This window comes from Diadema setosum, chromosome 1, assembly GCF_964275005.1.
Source record: "Diadema setosum chromosome 1, eeDiaSeto1, whole genome shotgun sequence".
In the NCBI taxonomy this organism is placed as follows: Eukaryota; Metazoa; Echinodermata; class Echinoidea; order Diadematoida; family Diadematidae; genus Diadema; species Diadema setosum.
In genome coordinates this window covers 8,352,111-8,378,645 of record NC_092685.1, presented here as the reverse complement: position 1 = coordinate 8,378,645, position 26,535 = coordinate 8,352,111, and the positions used below count along the sequence as shown (strand labels likewise).

General features: G+C 37.8%; 1 protein-coding gene across 1 annotated transcript; it reads left to right on the top strand.

Annotated features, from left to right (window-relative positions):
- The first annotated feature begins 7,616 nt into the window (after nt 1–7,616).
- On the top strand, nt 7,617–26,514 carry LOC140233888 (uncharacterized). The gene is made up of 6 exons (XM_072313978.1): nt 7,617–7,738; nt 15,600–15,629; nt 18,843–18,938; nt 19,664–19,693; nt 20,879–21,099; nt 23,087–26,514. The coding sequence occupies exons 2-6, from the start codon at nt 15,627–15,629 to the stop codon at nt 23,241–23,243; spliced, it is 507 nt and encodes a 168-aa protein (XP_072170079.1). The 5' UTR covers nt 7,617–7,738; nt 15,600–15,626; the 3' UTR covers nt 23,244–26,514.
- Nucleotides 26,515–26,535: the final 21 nt, after the last annotated feature.

Sequence of the window (26,535 nt, the reverse complement as noted above, 5' to 3'; positions counted from 1 at the left end):
AGGAATCACCGCGATGTTGGTCGGTCGGGCGGGCGGGTCGGTCGGGCGGGCCGCGGTCGGTCGGTCTGTTGCAAAATCTTGCGTCGCGAACTCCTCCTACAGTTTTGAAGCCATTAAAATGAAACTTTTAAATTATGATATTGAGGTATAGATGTGCAAGACGTGTTTTTTTTTTTTTGTGGTTGGACAATGCGTTGCCATGGTAACCATAATTTTACCAAAACCTTGTGGATTGAATAACTTCCATAGTATTTAAGCAATCAATTTCAAAATTGGTATCTATGATGATCTATAGGTGTAGCTATGCAAGACACTCTTTGTGTTTGTACTTAATTGACAAAGCGTTGCCATGGTAACCGCATGTTTTCTTTGAAATCTTGTGGAGTTGAACAACTTCCACAGTTTTGAAGCCATTGAAATCAAATTTGGTAGGCATTATGGCCTTGAGGCATAGATGTGGAACACATAATTTTTGTGTTTGTTGGACAAAGCGTTGCCATGGTAACCATAATTTTACCAAAACCTTGTGGATTGAATAACTTTCACATCATTCAAGCAATCAAGGTCAAATTTAGTATGTATGATGATCGGGAGGTGTAGTTTATGCAAGACACCAATGTGTTAATATGAGAAAAATGTTTTGCCATGGTAACCACTCATTTTTATATCAAATTGAACCATTTAATCTATGAAGGTGAAATTTGGTGTGTATGATGCTCTTTAAGTGTAGTTTTGCAAAATGTCCTTTGTATTTGTATCGGACAATGCGTTGCCATGGTAACCGCATGTTTTTTTTTTTGTTTTTTTTTTTAATCCTGTGGAGTGAACTTCTTCCACAGATTTCAAGCAATTGAAACCAAATTTGGTAGGCATTATGGCCCTGAGGTATAGATGTGGAACACATAATTTTTGTGTTTGTCACACAAACCGTTGCCATGGTAACCACAATTTCACCAAAACCTTGCAGATCGAATAACTTTTCCAGCATTCAAGCAATTAAAGTCAAATTTAGTATGTATCATGATCTAGAAGTGCAGTTTTGCAAGACACCAATGTGTTAGTTTAAGGAAAATGTGTTGCCATGGTAACCACTCATTTTTGTATCAAAATAAACCATTCAAGCTATGAAGGTCAAATTTGGGGTGTCAGCCATGATGGTCTTTAAGTGTAGTGATGCTGGGGGAAAGCATGTTTCCATTTAATTGCTGTAAGTTTTATACTCAGTGTCAACTCTGTAATATTGTACAGTAAACTAAAATTATTCTGTTTCCAATTCGACAAATGCACAAACTTGATATTAACGTCGTTGCCCTCATGACATCACATACTATAGGCCTAAAGCAACACTAGGGGCGGGGGTATTAATCACCTACAGTGATAATTCTAGCTTATATCAATTTAACCAAAAATCACAATTTGCATTGGATTTGCACACGATATCATGAATTTGAGCTGTTTTCGGGTTGACATGCATACACTGTAAAAACATCGGTGTTAGATTTAACACCACGGGTGTTAAATCTAACACCGATCAAACTTCAATAAAGGACCACACCCACAGGTGTTAAAAATGCACTGTGATGGTGTTGAAAAGTGTTCACCTGACACTTCGTGGTGTTAATTTGACACTGTACCTGGTGTTATTTTGACACTGTACTGGTGTTAATTAAAAAAATGACACCACATGGTGTTGATTTGATATTTGCTGGAGTTAATATCAATGGTTTAACACCCGTCCAGCTTCAATAAGGGACCACACCAGCTGGTGTTACTTTGGTGTAAATTTATTTTCACATTTTTTCAAAAATCTAGTATTTTAATGTAAAATTCTTGATCGTCTTGTTTAAATTAAAAATCAACAAGAAGTGCAGTTACTAAGAAACTCTTCAAAAAACAGTTTAAAATTTGGAAATGACACCCGTTGGTGTTAATCTAACACCATAAATGAGCACCGAAAATTTAACACCAGCTCGGTGTTCACTATTTAACACCGGACTTTTTGCAGTGTATGCAAAACATTGCGTAACTTCATGCACGGTGTACCCGGACGTCGCAAATTTGGTCTCAGAATGACAATGACAATGACAATGACAATGACAATGAATTTTATTCTTGAACGGCCCCGCCAGGGGGCATGGAAGAATAACAAACAAGTAAATGTTTTATGGCTAAACAAAGCCATAAATAAAGATGTAATACAGAAAGCATATACATGAACTTCAAAAAGCAAACAACGACGGTTAACAAAAAAAAAAAACGATCGAATAAGTAAGACAATCGGTACTTAATGGCAAACAGTGGCAGTAGTATCTTACAATATATACATGTACAATGTAAAAGAAAAGTACATGTAATGACGAGACATCAAAATCTGGCCATTATGATCTGACAGAAACGTGACAATTTCTTTAAAACTCTTACGTTCTTAGAATTAAAAAGCTGCTTCATTTTCAAGACATTCGGTCGGCGAGCATAATAGGTCTTAATTAAAGCTTTGCGATCCGTTTCAAAGAATGGACATTTAAACAAAAAATGAAACTCGTCACCTGGATCATTCATTTTACACAGGGTGCAGGATTTAACTTGTTGATTAGGGAGATAACGTCCTTCACTAACAGGTAATCTGTGATTTCCACATCTAAATCTACATAATGCTAACCGTTCCAAATAATCAAGTTTAATCAAATATTTCTCAAAAATGTAGCTTTCTTTAAAAATCCTATAGTTAGTGCAAAGGCGGTTTCTATTAACTTCCGCACACCAGTTCTGCTGACCAATATCATTTAAACGAAGACTGACGGCTGATTCAACCCATTTTAAATTGAGGATAATGGCTCGATCAGACCAAATATTAGACATACCGCATTTGTCGAGAATATCTTTCACCTTTACTATCCACTTAGACCTAAAAATTTCTTTATCATGCAATTGACGTAAAAGGTTATAATAAGGTTATAATACAAGACAGTTTTGATCTCCCATTTACATTTCCATTTAATCTACGCCAAAAGTTCACCATGCGCTTCTCAATGTTGTAAGTCAGGCTTACCCTCCCGAGCTCACCAAACGCCATACAGTTAGCTGTTCCACGCTTCAAACCTAAAAGACTCTTAAGAAATTTCTTATAAAACATTTCAATACATTCTAAATTTTCATGACCCCAAACCTCACTTCCATACAGTAAAATTGGAGCAACAAGGACATCAAACAGCTCACATTGCACATCGACTGGCAAAGATAGTTTCCTGGCTTTGCTTTTCAAATGCATGGAACATAGCTCTACGTGCTTGATTAATCTGTTTTTTCATTGCTTTATTGAAAGAGCCATTATAATCAAAGATAACCCCAAGGTAAGTGTAATCATATACAACGTCAAGAGAACTTTCCCCAAACATAAACTGAGGAAACTTACGAACACGACCTCTGGAAAAAATAACCACTTTGGTTTTACTTGTGTTTACAGTGAGTTTCCATAAATCACAATATTGGTGAACAGCTGATAAAGCACACTGGAGCTCTTCAGCAGACTCAGCAAATATTACAGTGTCATCAGCGTATAATAATACATACAGACGCAAAAAGACCTCAACATCCTCATCACTTAAATGTTCCCTTATTGCAGAGGAGCACATATCTAGCCCTTTATAATGTCTACTAACAAAATATTCAAAATCATTAAGATAAAGTGCAAACAAAGGGGGTGATAAATTTTCTCCTTGGCGTACACCGATGTTACAAACAAAAAATTCAGACAAGTTATTACCGAGTTTTACACAGGATTTTGCATTCTTATACATATTATAAACAACATTAATGATTTTCCCATTGATCCCTGATGATATCAATTTTGACCATAAACTAGACCTATCTACAAGGTCAAAGGCCTTCTTATAGTCAACAAAAGCACAGTAAATTCTTTTTCTACGGTTTAAATACAACTCAATTAGACCATGCAAAGTAAAGATATGATCAAGTGTACTATGTCCTTCTCTAAAACCAGCCTGTTCGCTTCCTAAAATACCTGCACACTCTAGGTAAAGTGAAAGCCGAGCATTAATGCATGCTGTAAACAATTTACCAACACAGCTCAAAAGGGTGATTCCTCTATAATTGTCCGGATCATCAGCAGAACCTTTCTTTTTACATAGGGGCTTAATCATACCTAGACACCAAACAGAGGGTACAACTCCTGAATAAAGCACAATATTAAAAACTCTAACCAACAAATTCACGAAAGAACCAGGACAATTTTTCAGTTGTTCATTAATAACATTATCAATCCCACTAGCCTTATTATTCCTTAATTTTCTAATAACAAGAATGACCTCTTCATAAGTAAAGTCTTTATTGATAGCCTCATTTATGGAATGATCTACAACAGAAGGATCAAAATCAATTTCATCTGAATTCAAGTCTTCTAGTTTCGTACTCAAATTCTTAAAATGCGTCATAAATGCATTTAAAGGAATGTTACTACCTTTCTCTGGCGATTTACAAGCATCATCTAACAGTTTCCAATATTTCTTGGGATTGGAATTTTTCAAATTTCGCAGTGATTTATGAAACTCTTTATTATACGCCCTTGATTTTGCCCTAATAAAACGTTTGTAAGTTTTTGCTAACTTCCTAAGTTCTAACTTTGCATCCACAGAGTTCAACTTCTGCAGCCTGTGCTTTTCTTTAAAATATTCCTTTCTACGAGTTTCACAAGCTTTATCAAACCAAGGCTTATCAGTTTTACTTAAATGAGTATTGCGTCTACAAACATTAATAACCGAACGTGCTTTCTTACAAATCCCAATTGACTTAGCAGGATCAATTAACAGTCTATTCAAATCATTAACCATATCATCCATATCACACTGAGAAATTGCTTCAGCATCCAAAGAAGCAATCTTATTATTCACATCATTAATTGCATCAGTATCGAAAGCATTAAGATAAGCAGTTTCAACTTCTTTTTTCCATGACATTTTCAAGGGTTCATATATACCATCATCATCAATAGAACAAACATTTTCCATAGGAGGAAGCCTGTCATGGCGTGCATCACTTGGATGAACAGCATCAAAAGTGAGTTGAACAGAGATAGCTCCATGAGCATCAGACAAGCATTTATCTAAGGGGTATACATGGAAATCAGTAATCGTCGGCATTAATACGGAAGAAACAAGTACATAATCAACCACACTAGAGCCTTTCGCATTTCGGCATGTAAATTCTCCTATCCCCAAGTCACTACCAAACCTACCATTAACTATTTTAATGTCAAAGTTCTTACACAACTCAATTAGATTAAGACCATTATCATTAACACTACGAGACTTCAATGAAAAACGTCACGAAACGACGCGGCAAAATCTTTGCGCGTTGCGGAATCGTGGCGCGAAATATCGAGGGAGGGGGGTCAATTTGACCCCTCCCCCTGTTAAAATAGGGTTAACCCTAAAAGGGCCAGGTTTGGGGGGGGGGGGGGTGAATCAACCTCCCGACATTTTCCGCGACCATTCTGCCGCGCGAATTTTTTTTTACCGCGCCGCTCGCTGACCTTTTACTTTCAAGTCTCGCACATCTTATGACACCATTTTCGCAAAAATCGGACATAACGTTACATCGCTGCACGACCTTTTATACATACTTGTCAGACTGAAAAAATAGAGCTAAGCTGTTATATTTTAGACCCTTAAGTAGCATTTAGACAGTTTAAAGGGATGGTACAGTATTGGTGGAGATGAGAATTGGGCTTTTAACTTTTTGCGAGATACCAAGAAAACACTTATGAAATAGTACAGAGCATACCATTTTAAGAGGAATTCAAAGTTGATTTGATGAAAATCGGATTTGGAATGACTGAAACATCCAAAAACAAAGTAAAACAAAGCGATCGTAATAAAAGGTGGGTCCCACACTTTATTAGAATCGCCCTGTTTTGGATATCTCAGCCATTTCAAAACCAATTTTCATCAATTAAATGTTGAATTCCTCGTTGAATTACATGCATGCTCTTTCAAATTTCACAAGAGGTTTCTCATTATCTCACCAAAATGTTAAAAACCTGAAAGTAGGTTTCAACCAAAACTATAGGATCCCTTTAATCACATTGGATGTTATCAATGCGAAAATCTGATTGCATTTTTTTTTTTTTTTTGGACATACTGTACAGCCTAAAGATTCCTACTTAGGCCTACAGTTATGACTCTATCTCACTTTCCACTTGTACATTTTGTTTTGCATGTGCCGCCACATTTGTAAAATCAGCCTTTTATATGTTGTTGTTGATGGTGGTGATGATGATGATGATGATTATGGTGATGTTATCGATGAAAAGCTCAGACAATGCTTATCCTATAGCATTGTTTAAACCTTTGATTTTAGAACTCAGAGGGCAGGCTTGAAGGACTGTTGGGATTAGGGTTAGGGTTTGTGTTTGTGAGTATAATTTATGTTTACTGCAGCATGTAGATATTTCATGGGAGCAATTATCGCGTAAGCAAACTTGAATGTCTTGGAACCACTTAAATCATATTGAACAAATCGTGTTTCATTAAATTATGGGATGGTGGGCGCCCGAGTGTCATCCTTCGGGTTTAGATACCTACAATTTATCATCTGCGCTTGCAAATAGATAATGTCGATCTTCAGTTTTGTATTTTAGCACGGAATGAGGAAAAAAAACCCAAACAAACCGAACATTGTGGGTTTTTTTTTTCTTATTCAGTTGAATCAAGAATAACGTTAAACATGTATTCAAAGTGCAATACCACATCATGTGAAAGTTGTCTGGGTGATAGATAAAATAATTATGTCAAGCACACAAAAAGGCTGTCCAAAATGAAGCAGTGTCAATAGAAGTACGGACCCGAAAAAAAGAAAGAAAAAGAAATTGGCGAAGTTTCAAGCGTTAATACAAAACAGTGATATCAGCAACCAAAACTAGATGAGCAGATGATGATATGCCCTCACAAATTGGTCATAAACGTACACAGATATCTTCCGCAAATCCTCTTACACCGACTGTAGATCAAAACAAACAAACAAACAAACAAACAAACAAACAAACAGTTAACCCATAATATCCGTTTGCCAAATATGGTTTGATGTACTGCAACATCCTACCAATGTCCACAACATTATGTATAAATTTATAAATTGTCATATCATACTTTGATTGTTCGTTAGTAGTTGTTGTTATTGACTAGGCCTATTTTGGCATTTACAGACCAGTAGGGGAGTAGCGAGTTGATGACATCATAAATTCAGCTAATTTCCGGATGTGGCTGTTACCAATATCAGTCTTCGTGGTGAAAAAAGAATGGAACTTTAGAAACTTTAGAAAAAGGTAGAATTGTATTCCATTGACGAAGTACTAGTATGATCATTTATGGCAATAAGGTTGATAATAATGTACAATTGGTTTTGTCAACCAGCTGACGAGAGTTGCGAGTTCTGAGTACACTCTGTAATGCTGATTATATATGCAATGTGGGCGTGTTTATTCGTCCTTATTTGGAAAGCCTTCCCCCTTACTATGACCCTAATGCCATATACGGATACCGCGGCCTAATTGGGCGTTTCCAGATCATGTGACTAGTGCAGTGGGACATTCCGCCTACACTGAGAGCGCACGCTCACCGCGCACGTTAAATACTTGCCCTCTCAGCGGTGGAGATCTGTAAGTGTCAGCGACGCCCTATCGGAGAGTTAGAATTTCTGGATTTTATTTGACTGTGAATCGAAGGTAAGATTGTACCATAGTATCAGCTCTGTCAGTTAAACTTGATTCCTTCGATTGAAGACTGAATGAAACTTAGCCGATGTCGGAAACTCATGATAATTATATTGAATATACTTGTCTTCCTGGTTGGGAGTAAGCTAGAGTAGAGCTGACATGTAAAACGGATTTATGTAGCTAAATCGCGGGCGCTGCCATACCCGTCGTCTCGTGTGCAAGGCCTGTGCGCGAGATAACCCCTATTGCGTTGTAAATCTATCGTTCGTACGAAGTGGTGTGATGGAAGAACCGAGTCTGAGAAATAGGCACATTATGGTTATTGAGTAAATTTTTTGGAGCTTGAACATGGATGGTTAGCCGTCCCCTAGCCCGACCAGACGCAGTGCGGACCACTTGTGTACAGCGACAGGGCTGTTTACACGTAGTTTAATAGCCGTCTCCGTAATTTTTGTGCTACGGTCGAGGTCCGACGTGTAAGCCTTATTGCCCCCGTTTGAATATTTGGAACAACTGCAGAACAGTACTCGGTACTCCATACACATGATACACCGCGCACCGGCCCCGCGCGGAAGCGTACCGGTATGCAATAGGACCTAACTCAACTGTTACTATAAGTCCAAAGATACTTGGGTGACCCGCACCTCGTCATAGTTAATGTTTGCGCATATTTGAGTCACATTTCGCCACTGAAATTCTTTGAAATCCAACTCACATGCAGGAAAAATGCTGAAAATTCCAATGCCATGGAATCACAAGTTCACTATTGATATCGAAAATTTGCAGCTATTGTCGTCAAACGCGAACGATGCATAAAAGTTGCGCGCTAAGGAAGGGGCCCGCAACTCGTCACCTGCGCTCCCATAGACAAAGCACGTAAAAGACGTGTGCGGGTGACCGTGATGCTCCCATGGACCCCATCCATGCATAGACATTCACGTAAAAGATGCATGCGGGGACAGTGGTGATAGTACACGTATTCCGATGAAAATTTCAGATTTTCTCGAAAAACTGTTTGGTTTTCACCACAATTTCCTTGGTTGTGGTAGCCCTGCCAAGTTTCAAGCGTACTGAACACAGTCCCGGGCATAAATTTTTGTTTAGTGCACCTAAAACAATTTTAAGTGGGGTGACGGTATTCGGGCCCCTGACGAGCGCAAGGTGCGGGCACCTCACTAAGACGAAGAGTAGAGGAAGATAGGAAGGCGTGTGATAATAATGGAAACAAAACAAAATGGCTACCCTCCATGATGATACAAAAGAGAGCTAAGTACAAACTTGGGGCAATTGTGCACTTTACGGCCCTATACTATCAGTGCCTGTGTGACGGCGCGGCATGATCGACAAACAGGGTGCTGTGCATTGGCACACAACGGAACGCAACGAGTGGTAAACTTCTGTGCTTCAGTCATGATTTTAAATGAATGAATTCTGCTTATATCTGTAGCAGGGGATCACTAATTAACCTATTGCAGAGGAAATATGTCGACTCACGGCGTTGGCAAAATTATTGTGAAATAATGATTAAAAAACCAAAATCTTATCCCGATTCGTCAGTCTGTTAGTGTTTATTTCGTCTACACATTTACCATTTAACGAGCCCCACCAGACGCCGTGCGAAAGTGTGAATAGCTACCGATTTACGGGCAGCCACCACATGGACACACACACACACACACAAACCTCACCCACGTGGTTCTAAGTTCATGGTTGGTTTGTGCGATTTGCGATGGGGTCGGATCGGGATGGATGAAGGAGGCATAAGTTTTACAGTAAACTATTATTCACGTAACTGTTGTGGCGAGCTGGCGCAAGTTAGAGGATGTTCAAAAATGGAATCTATTGTATCACAGAGCAGACTACTGCCAACTTTCTCACACTTAGCCCCATGATCATGGCAATTTTCTGCGATGAAACATTGTATATATGTAAAGCTCGATAATCCTGCCCCGGAGAGCAAAGGCACGCGAAATCGCGATCGCACAGTTCGATGTGATGAGCTCTGCAGCAGAAGCGCAGTGAGTGAGGCGGGCTTTTAGTGACCTTATCACTTGTCAAATGGCGTTCCATACAGCAAGAGAAGCGCACCAGCTGCTCAGTGCGTGGTGGTTCATGGGATATCACCTTTGCATACGGCGAATGAGGTACCGATAATTGAGTTCACAAGTCATCTTTGACCTAGGTCTCTGTGCATCTAGATCCCTACAGAGCATAAAATTACTTTAAAACATTTGTTTACAATAAGAGAAATATATCATATTGTTTTCGATACATATGCATGATATGATATCACGGCAGTCACATTTTGGTTGCAAAAGCGCTAGCATTTTCAAATAAACTTACGACCATCAGATGCGTTCAGTGCGTGTTGAGCAATGGGCAAACGTAGGGCACACGTTTGGCCGATAAGTGGACCCACAATCTTGGCTTAAAATCACCTTTCAGGCATTTTCGCGGGTTCAGTGGAGGAAGAAATAGGGTCTACCCATAAATTTGGTATATGAAAGCTTGTGGTGGTCTCATTCTTCTCATCCTATTTTGAGTTCAGATATGAAGACGTAGTCACGTATTGCTGTCTAAATTCAGAGTTAAGCCTATGGCTATAACTCGGTTGTTCCGTCGACTGTGTAACTCGCCAGGCTGTTGTAGAAGGATTCAATGGTGCTGAATCCCAAAATAGCATTGGTTTTTCGCTTGTTCAACACGATCAACCCGCAAAATGGCGATTAAGATACCCTGTCAGCATAGTAACAGCATCAGCAAACTAAGCGAGGCGGGGCCTACAACTTATGGTACAAGTCTTAGACACTTGGTTACATGCCATGCAGGGTTCGAAATTAGCGATGGTCTGCTGGCCATTGGCCACCTGAAATCACGTCGGACTAGCTAAAAATCATAAAATTCTGAAGTTACTAGTCCGTCTGGCTAGCCAAAATATTGCTTCAGTGTCAAAATTAATTCTAAGTAGTCCGCCTGGCTAGTTAAAAAAAAAGTTAAGTGCGACCTCTGCCATGACTCATGGTTAATATGGCGCGAACTTACACGAAGCTCCAGACAGTCGAGTCGGTTTTGCATGCATTAGGTACAGTGTTCAGCCCCCTCCTGTTTTCTGTTTTTTTCCTCCACTTCTTTGCAGCGCTCCCCAATTCATCGCCGCCTTCGTTTGAAAAATGACCGCACGAATGTCTACGGCAAGCCAAATGCTCCATACAGTCACTATATCGGTACACTTACGTTTATTGACTAAAGTACTAGTAAGTTGTTCGAGCGCTAAATTTAACTTCGTGATATTGTGAATGAGCAAATATTCATTCACAACAATAAAAACAGTTGAAGAGGTGAGTCAAAATGTTGACTGATTAGTCCTGTATATATTTTTTTACAGATTGGTTTGAAAACCAAGCTGGAAAAAATAATAATAACCATTTTTATGCGGGGGGAACTGGGTCGAAGTTGCGTTCAACCAGAACGGTTGAAACTGCTGCAATAGCTTATGTATCAATGGTGTCTGTCTAAAGAAGCGAAAAACCGACCCAGCAAATGTCATTATCGTAAATGAGAAGTTTTTTGCGGAATCGAACATACTTGTCAGTCAAGCGATGCACATGCACCACTGTTGCGTGCGCTTTTACTCCGCTGTAGACCGACGTCTAATGTTACTACTATATATACTGTACAAAGCTCACTGAGTCATCGATCTTGTGTAATAGTGACCGTAAAACGGTCTGCCGCCAGGAATATGTTCCGCGGAGACTACGCACTGTACGTCTAGCTTCATGGAATCCCCTCTTAGGCCAAAAAAAAAAAATTGTTGCATTGGCGTAACATGAGATTTTCAAATAGGGTCGGTCGGGCGGATTTTTTTTTTTTTTTTTATTTATTTATTTTTTTTTTGCTACCTGCATTTTACGTGTAAAACTCGTGCTCAGCTCAGTAAACAGTTACAACTGCTGCACCGAATGTGCTGTGTTCATCTATTCTACAAATCATTTATGAGGCCGATATTACTGGAATTATACCCCTTCACAGAATTTAAAGATGTTGAAATCCCTATCCTGAATGTTTTCACTTCATATTTTACTGTTTTGACTTAGATTAAAGATAGATGCAAATTGACCCATATGTACGATCTTTTCATTGCACACGGCGATCTCTATTACAGTCCCACATATACAGATTCGTGTAAGTTCTCCACACAAGAAACCTATGGCAAAACTGTGCACAATACATCGCAGTCTGAATGCTACGTATACACTGAATAAATCTTGTTAGAGTACGTGTCCGTGTTGGAAACAGATGACGTACTGATCAAGGAAGGCTTATGCGAGGTGCTAGATCTCTTCCTCGATCGTACATCCGATATCCCCAGAGCCGTTTCCACTTCCGGGTTTGTACGATCGCGATCGCAATCAACAAGATATTTGATATCGATAGCAAAAAAAAAAATAATAAAAAAACATGGGGTCGGTGGAATTTTTAGGGTCGGGCGGGTTACGCCAATGCAACAATTTTTTTTTTTTGGCCTTACGGAAGAGAACCGTGAATGTCAAAAATGATTAAAAATTCCTCCAGACTAACAAATTTTTCTGTCTGCGACCTATTGCGTGCTGACAGTGATTCTTATGGGCTTTTTGTAAGCTCGTGGGGTCATGGGTCAAAGGTCAGGCTAAAATACTGCAATAATTCTAGTAGGCTACAGGAAGAGTAGGCATAATGAAAGGGTCATAGACTGATTGCTATTTGATGAAGAAATTTAACTTTTTAGAATTCATACCTTGGAAATTAATCAATGCATGTAATAGTATAATACATGCATTATTATACAAATGATGCACAGGATAGAGTGCGTTAGTGGAGATGTAGCGCACTCGAAGGTATTTACAATTGTGAAACATGCACGAGGCTAAGCCGAGTGCATGTTGCACTACATTGTAAATACCCAAGAGTGAGCTGCATCTCCACTAACGCCACGAAATAATCCTTTGCATCATTTGTTTTATAAAATGGGTCGAAAACTAACAGCATTTTTCACGTACCTTTGTGGATCAAGATGTCCGAAGATGTTCGTCCCAAACATTTACGCACGTCGCACTCGGAAATCCCGCACACATATAAGTACTGTACGTATAAGAGTATACGTACGCCCAAGGAGGTTTAAGAGATGGAGTTCCAACTGGCTGTAATTATTCAAACAGTACAAGTCACTTTTCTATTGATGTACAAAAGAATTCCACAGGTGCATCTGTGCCTTTGGTGGCGGGGTTTGATGCCGCCGTCTTGCTGAGCAATCTGAAGATTCATTTTGAACGTGAACTTAATGTTGGCTATATTTTGCTTGTTTATCTATTAAATGAAACGAAATCTCACTTAATGATAAAGCTCATTAAACAAAGGTCAATCCCTTCAATAAATATGTGCAAGAGTGTAAATCAGAGCTATATCATGTGAAAGTGTTTAAAACTGTACCCTCCCGGAAAGCCGGTTTTATCACTTTTCCACTTAATTCCTCCAAATAAAACTGATATGGAATAATCTTCGAGTATAATTCTATATTAATAGATATATCAGATTAGTGGCCGGGCACGGCCAGTCGAGTAATTTTCATTTTCATTTCATCATTTTTTGCGCAATTTCTATTTGCGCATCCCTGTGTCTTTACCATTATATACCACCTATCTTTTATAAGTAGGGATGGCGAAAAGTAATTACCATCACAAAGACATATTTTCGTTAGAAAGTGGCTGATGATTATGCAATGAGACATGAGTCAATTGTCTTCCTATCTGCGCGGCAGATCCAGTTTGCCACATGCTTCATATACTTTCAAGTGGCGGCATCAAACGTGACTTCAAAGGAAATACGACAGTTGTGACTCCATTCTCTTGAACCTCCTTGGTACGCCACACATGACTATATGCACACAAGAAAGGCCGGCCGGCAGCCCGAACTAGAAGTTGTTTACAGGATTGACAGCGCGTATAGTAGCGCGCGACGCACTTGTAACAACTGATTGAGTGCGCAGTGCTAGTGCAAACGTGACGTCGGCCGTGCATGTTAGTGAGAAATTAATACAAGCACATGTGACTCATTTCAGCGCTTCCAATTGGCTACATTCTTGAACCCATTTTATAAAGCACAATGATTGTGTAGGGAGAGATTTTGGCTGTGGGTCAAGGGAAAATGTTCATTGATGTCATGGGTATTTTAAAACAATCATTGACACTTGCTGATGTACGGTATGTTGCAATCTGATCACAGACAACAACTGTACATTATATGTTGAACGGTGTGTCATCAATGCCAAATAAACACTCCCTAAGTTTGTGGGGTAGTTACGGAATCTTGCATTGCCATACAGATGTCAAGTTGAATTTGTAGGGGCAAGTGTTCTGCGTCAATTTGAAAATGTGCTTGCCGGACCAGACAAATGGTGAAAAAAAAAAGTTATGTAGCACCATGCTGTTTGTAGTGGGCCATGTGACCAACACGAATATTGGAAAGTTTTGTAAGAGGTTCATTTGTACCCTTGGGAGGGGAAATTACCATTTAGAAGCATTGAAAACTAGAGAAGCACTGTGAGAGCGCAAACCTACAGTGTATGCCAAGCAGCTCATTTCCACCACTGATCTTATTTGAGAACTCCAAATGAGAATAGTAATTTCCACCCATTGTATGCATGCTGAAAATCGCCTGATTTCCCAATACAGAAGCCTTTTGATTCGTTATCAATTTCCAGCTGCGCGGCGCCTTACTGCGCCAACCTAGCAGATCCTAGAACACGCACTTCAGTGCGTGTAGGCAAACCTCAAGTACGCGCAACTTGAACTCCGAAGTTCATTGACCCTACCTACGAAAATAGCAAAAACCCTTCATAAAATCCATGACAATTTGTGGATCACTACCCAAATTTAGTCATCTGTTCCTTGTGTCATTCTCAGCCTTTCCTGTAAGTTTCATCCAAATCCGTTCACAACTTTTTTGAGTTATTGTGCACACAGACAAATGCCGATTAAAACATTTGACTCCCTCCCTTGTCGGAGGTAATAAGCAATTTGAATACAGAAATTCTGAGTCTCTGTGATTGACTAGAATATTTTTACAGGTCTTTCGGGAATCTTGAGGCCACTGGACATCCTAGTTTGGGCAAAAAAAAAAAAAAATGCATCCCACAAAACCAATTTATTAAAGGGAAGGTAAACCCAAAGAGCAATGTGGATTGAGTGAAAGCAGCAACATTAGTAGAACACATCAGTGAAAGTTTGAGAAAAATCGGACAATCGATGCAAAAGTTATGAATTTTTAAAGTTTTGGTGTTGGAACCGCTGGATGAGGAGACTACTAGAGGATATGACGTATGAGTGGACAACAATACAAAGAAAATATAAAGGATATTCAACAAAAATTCACTTTTCTAGAATTATGAAAGAGCAGTGGACCAACCGCTTTCAGAAAGCAGGGGGAATAATTGCTACCCTTAACATTATGTCAATATCAAGTTGATGGAATTTGTAATTTTCATGAAAAATGGATTTTTGTAGTATTTTCTTTATATTTTCTTGATATTGTAGTCCACTCATACGTCATAACCTCTAGTAGTCTCCTCATCCAGCGGTTCCAACACCAAAACTTTAAAAATTCATAACTTTTGCATCGATTGTCCGATTTTCTTCAAACTTTCACTGATGTGTTCTACTAATGTTGCTGCTTTCACTCAATCCACATTGTTCTTGGGGTTTATCTTCCCTTTAATGTGCAATGTTGATTTTTTTTTTTTAATGCAAAGTTGTCACAATATTGTGTGTGGTATTATTTCATCTTTGGTATTTGTAAATCTCATGAAGTACGTATATCTTGTCTGTTTTTTCTGCAGGAGAGTGCAATCCATCTGTAGTCCAACATGGTGAGTGTGTTTTTGTGGGTTTACTGTAGTTTCGACAAACTACAATGTATAAATTAAAACTACAAATGAATAATTTCTACATAATGGCTCTGCTTACAATGTATGATATCCAAAAGCTCTTCTCGTCAAAGTAGATCAGAAACATGCCCGAAAAAGCGATTGGGGGGGGGGGGGCCACATTGTGCCCCTTATGTATCTTACATTTGATGTATTACTGTCATATTTGGCATATTGGTAGAGCAACTCATGCTCTACAAGGTCACTCATTTAGGGGACTATTCACCAAAACATAACGAAATACATAGGAAGTATGGTAAAATCATGTTTTTTCTTGATAATTTATTTACCACCACTATATAGGCCTTTATTTTAGACTGTTCAATCATTTTCACACATTGTATTTGCCACAAAGGAATAAGCAAGTCAAACTGCACAATTTATGGTAGAAATTTCCCGAGGTCAACACATGGGGATGCTTTTCATTACAGAATATACAAGTAGGGGCCTATAGAAATATGAGACCAGTGAATTGTTTGGGATAGGTCAATACAATGTAAGTGTCATATTCCATATTTCTATAATGTTTATTGGAATTTGAGTTTGCAGATTTGTAATAATGATAAACAAATGATACTACAGGCAAAAACTTCATATTTTGGTCCTTCAGCAAATTACGGCCAAGAAAACCACATTTCATCCACTGTTATATTATCAACTGAAATTGGAAAAATGAGCAAAATCTGACAGACATGGTTGTCAGTATATGGTTGCCATGGCAACTAGCAATATCAGACATGCTAAGCTTTATATATCAAAATGATCGCGGTAAAATGTTCAGGAAAATCATTTTTTTTTCTTTTGTAATTGGGTTAATAAGGTCTTAGGAGTGGCATATGAAAATATGGTAGGGGACACAACGTGCCCTCCCCCCCCCCCCCCCCCCCCTTGGGCTTAATGGAGTCAAGAGATGGAGTTCCAGCTGATTGTAACACTACACTCCAGTTCTCCATGTTTTATCGATGTACAAAAGAATACCACAGGTGCATTTGTGCCTGTGATGTGGGCTTTGATGCTGCCATCTTGCTAGGCAATCTGAAGATTTATTTGAACGTCCATGTAATGTTGACTATATTTTCTTGTTTATTTATTAGATGAAATAAAATATCATTTGATTTTAATGAGGGAGAAACCAAAAGTAGCACAAATGCTGGTCGAAAAATGATTAACCTTTGAGAACAAAGTCACTCCCTTCGAGAAATCAGAGCTGTATCATTTGAGAATGTTTCAAACTGTACCCACCTTTTCCACTTAATCCTGACAAATAGAACTGATATGGACTGATCTTCAAGTATAATCTGTATTTAGAATTGATAATATCAGATTAGCCCCTGGGCATGCCCAGTTGAGTAATTTTCATTTTTATTTCATTTTTTTGCGAAATTTCTATTTGCACATTCACATGTCTTAACCATTATCACCTATCCTGTATGAGTAGGGATGGCGAAAAGTAATAATTACAGTGCACTCCTGTTACAACGAACACGGTTATAATGAAATTTCGTAACAACGAAGTAAAACTTCTGGTCCCAAAATTATCACCATTAAAGTCTATGGTACAAAATTCGCTTATAACAGACTCGGTTATAGCGAAATTTTTGTTATAACGAAGTCTTTTCCGAGCTCCACTGACAAAGAAAAACAAAAGAAATGTGCTCCGTTATAATGAAATGCGGATCGCTTCCGAAAATTATACGTAGCAGAACAAGCATTTATAGCGTCTTTGCATGGGCGGACGCTTCACATCACTGTGTTTTCGCTCGTTGTGTCATGCACTTTCCGAGGGGAACTTGAGTTAGTGTAATACAATAATCTGAAATTAAATAAGGTTTGTTTTATTGTTCCAAAAGTTTTTATATAACAAAACATACAGATTCTGATACACCTAAATGTCTGTTAGTTCGGAAATGAAATAGGGTTTGTTATTACGAAAATTTTGGCGTTATTCCAAAGGTTCGTTATTAATAAGGTTTGTTAATCCAAGAAAGAAATATGGTTCTTATTACGACGGTTCGTTAGTCCAAAAATGATAGGGATTCCAAACATTTATTAATACTGACATTAAAAAAAAAAAAAGTTTCATTAATCCAAAAGTGAAAAAGGTGAGTTCACGAACAAAACTTAGGAATTGCAAACCTTATAATCATAAGATAACTGAACCTTCGAAATAACTAACCTTTCTCATTTTTTTTTATTAACACACCTTCTTCGGAATAACGAACCTTATTTAAATTTTCGGAACAACAAATAGTGATTCTCATTTCTTGATTTACAAACCTTCGGAAATTTTGGCAAAGAATATTTTGAAAACATCGTCTTTGATGTAAAAGTTGCATCACCAGATTTGATTCAGCCCACTCAAGATATGATGAAATGCTATTTCTGTGTTCGATATTTTTCACCATTTATCAATATCGGGATACAATGTACATAAAGGAATTTCAGATTTAGGTGGCCGTTTTGAACATCTCAAAACCCTAAAGGATGCAAGAGTTGCATCATCAAGATTTGGATTCAGCACCCCTGGAATAGGGTAAAACTATCAAAACACTTAATAGGGTGGACTGTAGAACAAAGTTAGTTTGTAGGCCCCAAATCTGACTTTGGCACCCAGACCAATGTGCCTGAAACTTTTGGACCCAACTGTACATGTAGCTGTATGTGTATGGATTCATACGAAGAGCCTGTGTTTTGCGATGCCCCTTCATTTGCATTTTGATGAAGCTCATTAATTTTGAGCACTGTCAATGTCGATGAACTATTTATGATAGGATGAAGTGACTTGGTTGGACTGTACAAATCTGCAAGTATGCACAATTGACTGCACTGATGTCAACTTGCTCCATGTGATAATTTTCAGGGTGCATGTAGTCACCAATAAGATCTGTTTTTTATGACGATAAATTATTGATTGGTATACACTATTATTGATCAAAAAAAAAATCACACTGTCCAAGTTGAACAATGTAGAAAAGTATTTGAACACAATCCCTCCATGTGAACTCCTGTTCAATGAGGTCAGTGACAACAGAATAAGCTATGGTTTCTGTATTCACAAACTTGCACACATTTCTTTGCACACTAAAATGCAGTACAATTTGTTTTGATTTTGGTTTACTTATTCTGAAGATCATGACATTTTGTCTTTCTCTGTAGTCTTTGTCCGGTGTCCAAGTTCCCAAGGAAATCAAAGATCTCGCAGATCAACAGAAGCAAAAAAAGACTCATCAGTATTTGGTATTTGAACTTAAGGTATGTATATGCACATTCAACTGTTACAGGGGAATATTGATTCAGTTACAATGTATGTAAAAACATGGTTGTGCACATACACAGTTGTAAGTAAGTGAAGTTTGAGGAAAATCATACAGTCCTTTCAAAAATGTATGAGTTTGGGATATATCTATTTGCCTTCTTCACTGAATAAGAAGATCATTTGGTACAACGATTAGTGTTGAGTTCTCCTTTTTATTCAAATTCCAAACAGACTACCGGTAGCCAAAACTGCAACTGCAAGTTGTTATAGTTCCTGAGGTTGTTGGAAACTTTGTTCGAAGAACTTTTTGAGTTGGAAGATTTTGTTATACACATATTGGATATTTGTTTCATATCAGACAGGAATTTCAAAAATAAAGGAATATGAACTGAACAATTTCAAAATTTCCTATTATTTTTCTGCCTGATATTGAATGGTCAAGACAAACCGTGTAACAGTAAGATATTGATTTATTTTAAAGTGTCCTGAGTGGGTAAAAAAAAAAAATAACACTGTTTAAGAACAGTTATTTACATGCTTTCATTCTGCAGTGCATGTTATGTTATTTACAATGTCAATTTCTCTGAGCTGGAAGGATTTCATGGCCTCCAGTAATTAAACAGCTCTCCATACTTCCAGGGGGGAAAGGGGAAAATGCTTTGAATTGTTGAAAACAATCTGTAAGTTAATAATTTTATGGTGTTGTCATTATTTCTTTCAGGCATTGAAAGTTGATGGCAAAGAGAAAAATGTAAGTATATGGCTTTATCTCAGCAAGATGTTTACATACCCATTCAGTATTTCTAAGTGATGGCCATATAGGTTTTAATGGCTGTAATGGGCTACTGATGTTTATGTTTACCCCCAACTAGGCCGGGAGGCTGCGAGCTCCAAGATGACATTTTTCTTTCGAGTCTCCTGCATCTTTTGACACCAAATTTGTGATGTTCAAACGCACAGTTCCAAAGTTACACATAAATTTATACATGCATGTTGGACCAAAGATTGCTAAAAAAATGTACATTCATGTACAATTTGCATGCAAATTGTGCTTTCAATCAATTCCATAAAAGCATGATTTAAATCAAATTTAATTGAAAAAAGCAAACACAAAAAGTAAAAAAACAGAGAAATATAGACTTTGTAAAAACAATGAAGTAAGGTACTTAAGAATTTTTTCTTGACACAATTTTTTTTCACTTATATTTGCTAAGGATACTAGAAAGTATTCATACCAAAAATAGGCCTTTATGGAGCTTTTCAGTGATTTACAGCAATTAGTCTCATTTCACACATACATCATGCATAAATTAGCATAAAATTTTTCTTGAAAAATCAACTTAATGGTTTTGTAGATAACGTTGCAGGCAATGTGTGTGCCGATTTTCGTAGCGATCTGTTCTTTCCTTTTATGTATGAAATCAAAAGCATTTTTAACTCACCTGAGCCAAAGACTCTAGCTTGGCAGGTAGCATCCCTATTGGGATAGTATCTTGATTAGCTCAAATGAGCACCACCCTCCCCCATGGGTCACCAGGCCCCCCCCCCCCCCCCAATAAGGGAATCTTTGCAAATCTCCTTCTCTAGAACCAGAAGTGATAGAGCCAAGTTATAACTGCGAGTTAGTACATTGATGACTTATTCTGTTTCAAGTCTTGAAAATAAATTGCCATAAAAAAAACACACATTTTTTTTTTTTCCAGTGATGTTCTGGCTTTCAACCCTGAAAAGCTGTTGTTAATGTGTTGGGTAATATGGGAAATTCAATTAAAAATCTACCTTGTGGTAAGACAGTTCTCAAATATCATATGGCATGAACAGCAACCAAAATCCAGGGAAGGATTGTTGTGAAAAACAGTTTGGTACTGCTTGCAGTGCAGGCAGCCAAATGATTCTCACGGCTGTTGCTCTAAATATAGCATATTAATAATTTCAGACCTGGACCCTAAAGAGCTCTTGTGATCGGATTCCATTACCGGAACCAAAGGAGGGACAAGAAAGAGCAAGATATGTCGACCGTGATGTGTTCAAACGCCACTATGCAGACTTTGTGGAAACTGAGCTGAAAGATGACACAATTGTCTTCGCAATGTTTGACTTTGAAAATCTTCAGCCGGAGGAAGGGAAATCTGCTCTCAATCGTATCGCATTTCAGTGGTGAGTAGATCTAAAATAAATGTGAATTTGACTTGTCACAGGAAATATAGCCTCAGAAACGTTGATGAATAGAGACTACATAACATTTCAAAGCTTTTTATGCCTCCGCCCGAAGGGTGGCGGAGACATTGTTTTTGGGTTGTCTGTACGTCAGTCCCAATTTGTTTACGCAATAACTTTAGTAATATTGAGTTTGATTTTACCAAACTTGGTCCAAGTATAAAGTATGATGGGGCAATTACTTTATGAGATTTTGGGTGAAATGGGCCAGAGGTCAAAGGTCAAGGTCAAATCGTGAAATTGTATCCGTTTATGCGATAACTCAAGACTGGATTAAGCAAATTTCACCAAACTTTGTCCAAGGATGACGTATGATGGGGCAAATACATGATTTAGTTTTTGAGTTAAATTGGCCAGAGGTTAAGGTCAAATCCTAAAATTTATCTGTTTACATGATAACTAGAGACTGGATGAAGCAAATTTCACCAAACTTGGTCCAAAGATGAGGTATGATGGGGCAATTAATTAAGTTGTTTTTGAGTGAATTCGGCAAGAGTTTAAAGATCCAAGAGGTCAAGATCAAATGCTCAAAATTTCACCATTTCCCCCATATCTATGCAATGCCTGAAGGAATTTCTTGAAACTTAGTGTGTACATTTACTACCAAATGAAAGTTCTCCAGCTGGTCATGAGGTGAAAATGTTAAAATTTCACTTTTTTCTCTGTATCTCGCTAATGGTTTGAGGTATCTTCATGGAACTTCGTACATATGTATGTACTGACTGGCAGGGATTATCTAGGTAATTTAGGGGTCAAAGGTCAAGGCCAACTCAAAATTTCATTATTTCCCTCATTTATGCAATGCTTGTAGGATTTTGAAATTCTTTAAACTTAAAGGCACATGGTCCTGGTGGTTTAGTCAAATGCGTACGCGGGTGCACGGCACAAGTTTCCTACAGAGACCTACGCTATCGACTCCTCTTTAGCGCTTACGCTGTGACCCATTTCCCCGAATCCGAAGAAGTCCGATCCACATAGTCAGTGGTCCGATCACAGTTCGGCTCATGATTCAGCTGAGGGGGATGACAGCTTTAGCAAATTTCTTTTGTGATGTCATAATAACAAGCACAGTGTATGCACCCTGGCATTACTACAGACTGCGTGATGCAGAGAGAAGAGCAAAGGCAATGTTACTTAGCAACACCTACGCGCTTTACTCTTGATGACAGCTCAACTTCGGCTATCTTCATATAAGTGCTAACAGCGATCGGCAGTATCATCAACAGCGTCCTCTACACTACTGGGACTATGCGCCTTTAATATATACATGTATTACCTAATGGAGATTCTCCAGAAAATTTCCTACCGAAAGGTCAAAGCTCAAGTGAAAGTGCTGTATTTCACTTTTTCCTCCATATCTTGAAAGTGACTGGAGGTATCATGAAACCTAGTACATAATTATGCATGCTCTACCTGACAGTGATTCTCTTTGGAATTTTAGGGTCAAGGGTCAAAGGCCAGACTAAAATGCAAAAATTGTCTATAAAATACTGAAATTACTCTTTCTCTTCATACCTTGAAAATTACTCATTGTATAAACTTAAAAAAGGGTCAAAAGTCAAGTAAAAATCCCCAAATCCCCACTACATGTAGGGACTGCACTCATAGACAAATGGCAAACATAGTTCAAGGAGAGAGAACATATAATATAAGAGAATATAATGCATATGGTTCGTAACAGTAAGTATTTGCAGATAATTTGGGGTCAAAAATTAAATTGAATACATCAACCCTACTAGGCTTTGTGTTACAGCCTGTATTTTTAGATTGCAAATACATTTATTATCCTTCCAAGAAAAACACTCTCTTGCCTGTAATAAGGCTTCACACATATTGACTCGCTGTAATTTTGCACATTCTTCTATTTTTTTTCAGCTTACAGGCATCACTTAAAAGAATATTCTTTTTTATGCTTCATTATTTGCAGGTGCCCAGATAACTTGCAGGCAAAGAAAAAGATGTGCTTTGCGTCCAGCGTGGAAGACCTGAAGAAAGAAGTGGCAGAAAATACGCCTGTGATATGTGCAAATGAAAAGGAAGAAGTTGCTTTTGACAGTGTGATGAAACAAGTATGCAAGAAGTAATTTCATCAGGTGGCAAACATGGGGATGTATTTTGTGTTGCATTGAAAGAACACAGAAATACAATCTCAAAGAGAAATATCTGCAATCGTGCTGTCCTGCTAGTTGTAGTTTTTCGACCCAAATCTGGTTTCTGGTTTCAAGCCTCACAAATGTGAGCTGTTTACTCTACTGAGTGCAGATGACTGTTTTCAACATATCGCTCTGCTTTACAACATTTATGTTCCACCCGCATAAAATCAAGAAAAATAAGTAACGAAGCGCCAAACATAATTGTTAATCAGAAAGTGTAAGAAAAGATGACATTTTTCTCCTCAAATTTGGATTGATGGAGCAAGGAAGTAAAAACTGCATGTCCTACATTGGATGAAGTACATAATTATTATGACAATATCATCTATCACAACAATACCAAAAAAGAAAAAAAAAAAAGGGATAGAAAGAGTCTGTGATCTTCTTACAGACTGCTCCCATTCAAAATTATCCAGGAGTGTGAAATTGGTACATTTATGCATTGTGACAATATGTCTCTAAATCTGAAGGAAATATAGATATATTGGAAGCGAACTGGAAAATAAGAAAATGAAACTAAAATGTAGGACATACAAGGGAAATTTGTTGAAAGCCAAGACATAGCAGATTCCCATTGTTGTACCTGGATATCCTTTAACATTTCACATGATGTATTGTACATAAATATGTACATGTGGTATTACATCTGTTATTGTGAAAGTAACATCGTATTTGTTGCTCACCACTGAGGTCATAAAGAATCAATAATCACTAGATAAAACTGGAGTCTACCATTCATGTTCATTCCCCATGTCAAGACTCCCTGCTTCAAGCAAGTGGGCTGACTTAAGTCCAACTTGCCTACTGCTGATGCATTTACTGGCAAACTTGCACAATCAGAGAAAACCTTGTAAATGTGTGGTGTCTTGTTACAACCAAGCTTGTCACACCGAGTTTACCCCTGTATCAACATTATCTTGACTTAACGACTTTGGTATTGATTGAATATGGGTTATCAGTTGCACGTGAAAATTATTGATATCATTTTGTGTAAGGAAAAGGGAACTGTCTTCTAGTAGGCCAGGGGAGAATATGGATCTAGCAGTACTTCTAATCTTTGTGAATCTCAAAATATTTTGTTGTAATAGGAGATACTCCCTGTGTGTAGAGGCAAATTCCAAGAAGCGTTACTCATGACATCTCTCATTTTTTCATACGTTTGGCAATTAAACAACCCATTATTTAACCAAAGATGTCAAGATTACTTTCTTCCAAAGCTGCTGTTACCAATGTGGATCTTGTCAAGGATGTATTTGTAAATGGCGCATTGAGAAGGATGAATTTGTAAATGCCACATTGAGATTAATATTTTCAGAACCCATTTCTGTAAGTTATATACATATGTATTTTTTAAAGATCCTTTTTAGATTCATCAAACAATAATTATAAGGTGTATTCTTATTTGCAGCACGATTTATGTAACTGTTTTCTTGAGTATTATTAAACAAGATTGGCAAATTCACTTGACGAAGTCAAAAGTTAACTCATAACATCCAATGGTGTGTGATCTGGTGGGGGGGGGGGGGGCAACAAATACCTGTAGTATATGTCATTCTCTTTATACCAAATATGTTCAGAAAAAGGGGCTACAATGTGTACATGTATACTGTGAACTGATTTTGTTGTCCCAGCAGATTGGGCAAACGTGGTAAATATTGTTATCTGTTGACATGTGAAGGGAGAAAAAAAAAAACCACAACATAATCAGTATGTAATAGCTTGGAAATTCCATCATGACATGTAAGGAAAGCTGTTCTAAATACAAATTTATTGGTAAACATGCATTTTTTAGTTGACCATGTTGTAAAAAAGAACATAGTAATAATATTGGAATTGTTGCTCCCCTATGTTTGGTGGAGAAGTGAGTGATGCATGCATGTTGGATTGTGTGAATAAACCATCTTATGACCAGTCGTGTCATACAGTTTCCTTCAACTGAAAATTACAAATGTTCCTTTGCATAGCATCAAAAGAAAGCTGCAGATATTAAGGCTGCATGTTTGTAGTTAGATTTTAGGCCTCATGAAGCATTTACATTTCAGATGGTGACCAACTCAATGGTGTTTGGTCTCCTTGGTATGATGCTGGTGGTGTGGAATCCCCCCACCAATCTGCACAGTCATGTTGATTAACGGAGATGTAAAATTCTTATTCATGAGATGACTGTTTTTTCAAGATGTTCGGATGGGGGTGAAGAAAATACTTCCTTTTATATGACGGCTCTGCTTTTGTGATTGCAAAAGAGGATTTGCATATTTGGTTGCAGCATAAGAATAGCTTTCTCTATGATCTGTTAATCCATTCATGCATGAGAAACTTTATGGTGTCATGGCTGACTGAGTTTTAACAAAAACATTAGTCCAGTCAGATTTTCCTTTTTCCCCTCCACTGAAAGCTGTTGATGGGGGATTTTTGTATATTTGATTTTTTTTTTTTTTTTTGAAAACTGATATGTGCTCAATCACATTTTACCATAAAGATTTGGTAGAGATACGTGTATATATTTTCATTGGCATCCAATTTCATGGGTAAGGCTTCAGAATTTACACGCAAAACCTAAGTTAGTTTTTTGTCTTTATGTTATGTACACTGTTTTGAGCATGGCTTTTGTGATTTTGTAGCTTCTATAACTGAGATAAAAAGTTATTTTGATTATAAAGAATAGTTATTGTGTCAAAGATCTGTAGCTTCAATCAAACACTGCAATTTCAAATGTTTTTGGCCTGGTATCAACTTGTTGAAAAATAAAAACTCAAGCAAAAGAGCTTTTCCTGGATATATTAATTTTGTTCCATGGAGGGGAATATGTTTCATGCTCTGCTTAAGGATTGGACATAATTAATTTATCAGTTAGTGCTTTGATTAGCATTGGTTTCTATTTGCAGCATTTTTGAAGTTTTGCAGATGGTTTGTTCTCATACTAATGAAAAATCAACATTGGTTATTTCCATGTGATATATATATGCATTAACAGGAATTTCTCTAAAAAGACAGCATAAAAGATTACATATGTAACTCCATTCCATCTAGCCGTGTTTGCTCTGTGTTGCTTTGTACTGGTGGTTTTCTGCTTTCTTTCTTCTTTTTTTTTTTGTGCTTATTTTTTACTTTGACTCCAGGATCCATGTTTTGGGAAAATGGAATGGGAGGTGGGGGTTGATAAGCGCTTCCTGGTATAAAGAAAATGTCAAGACTGTATAAATTTGTTGTGTAAAATGTTTTT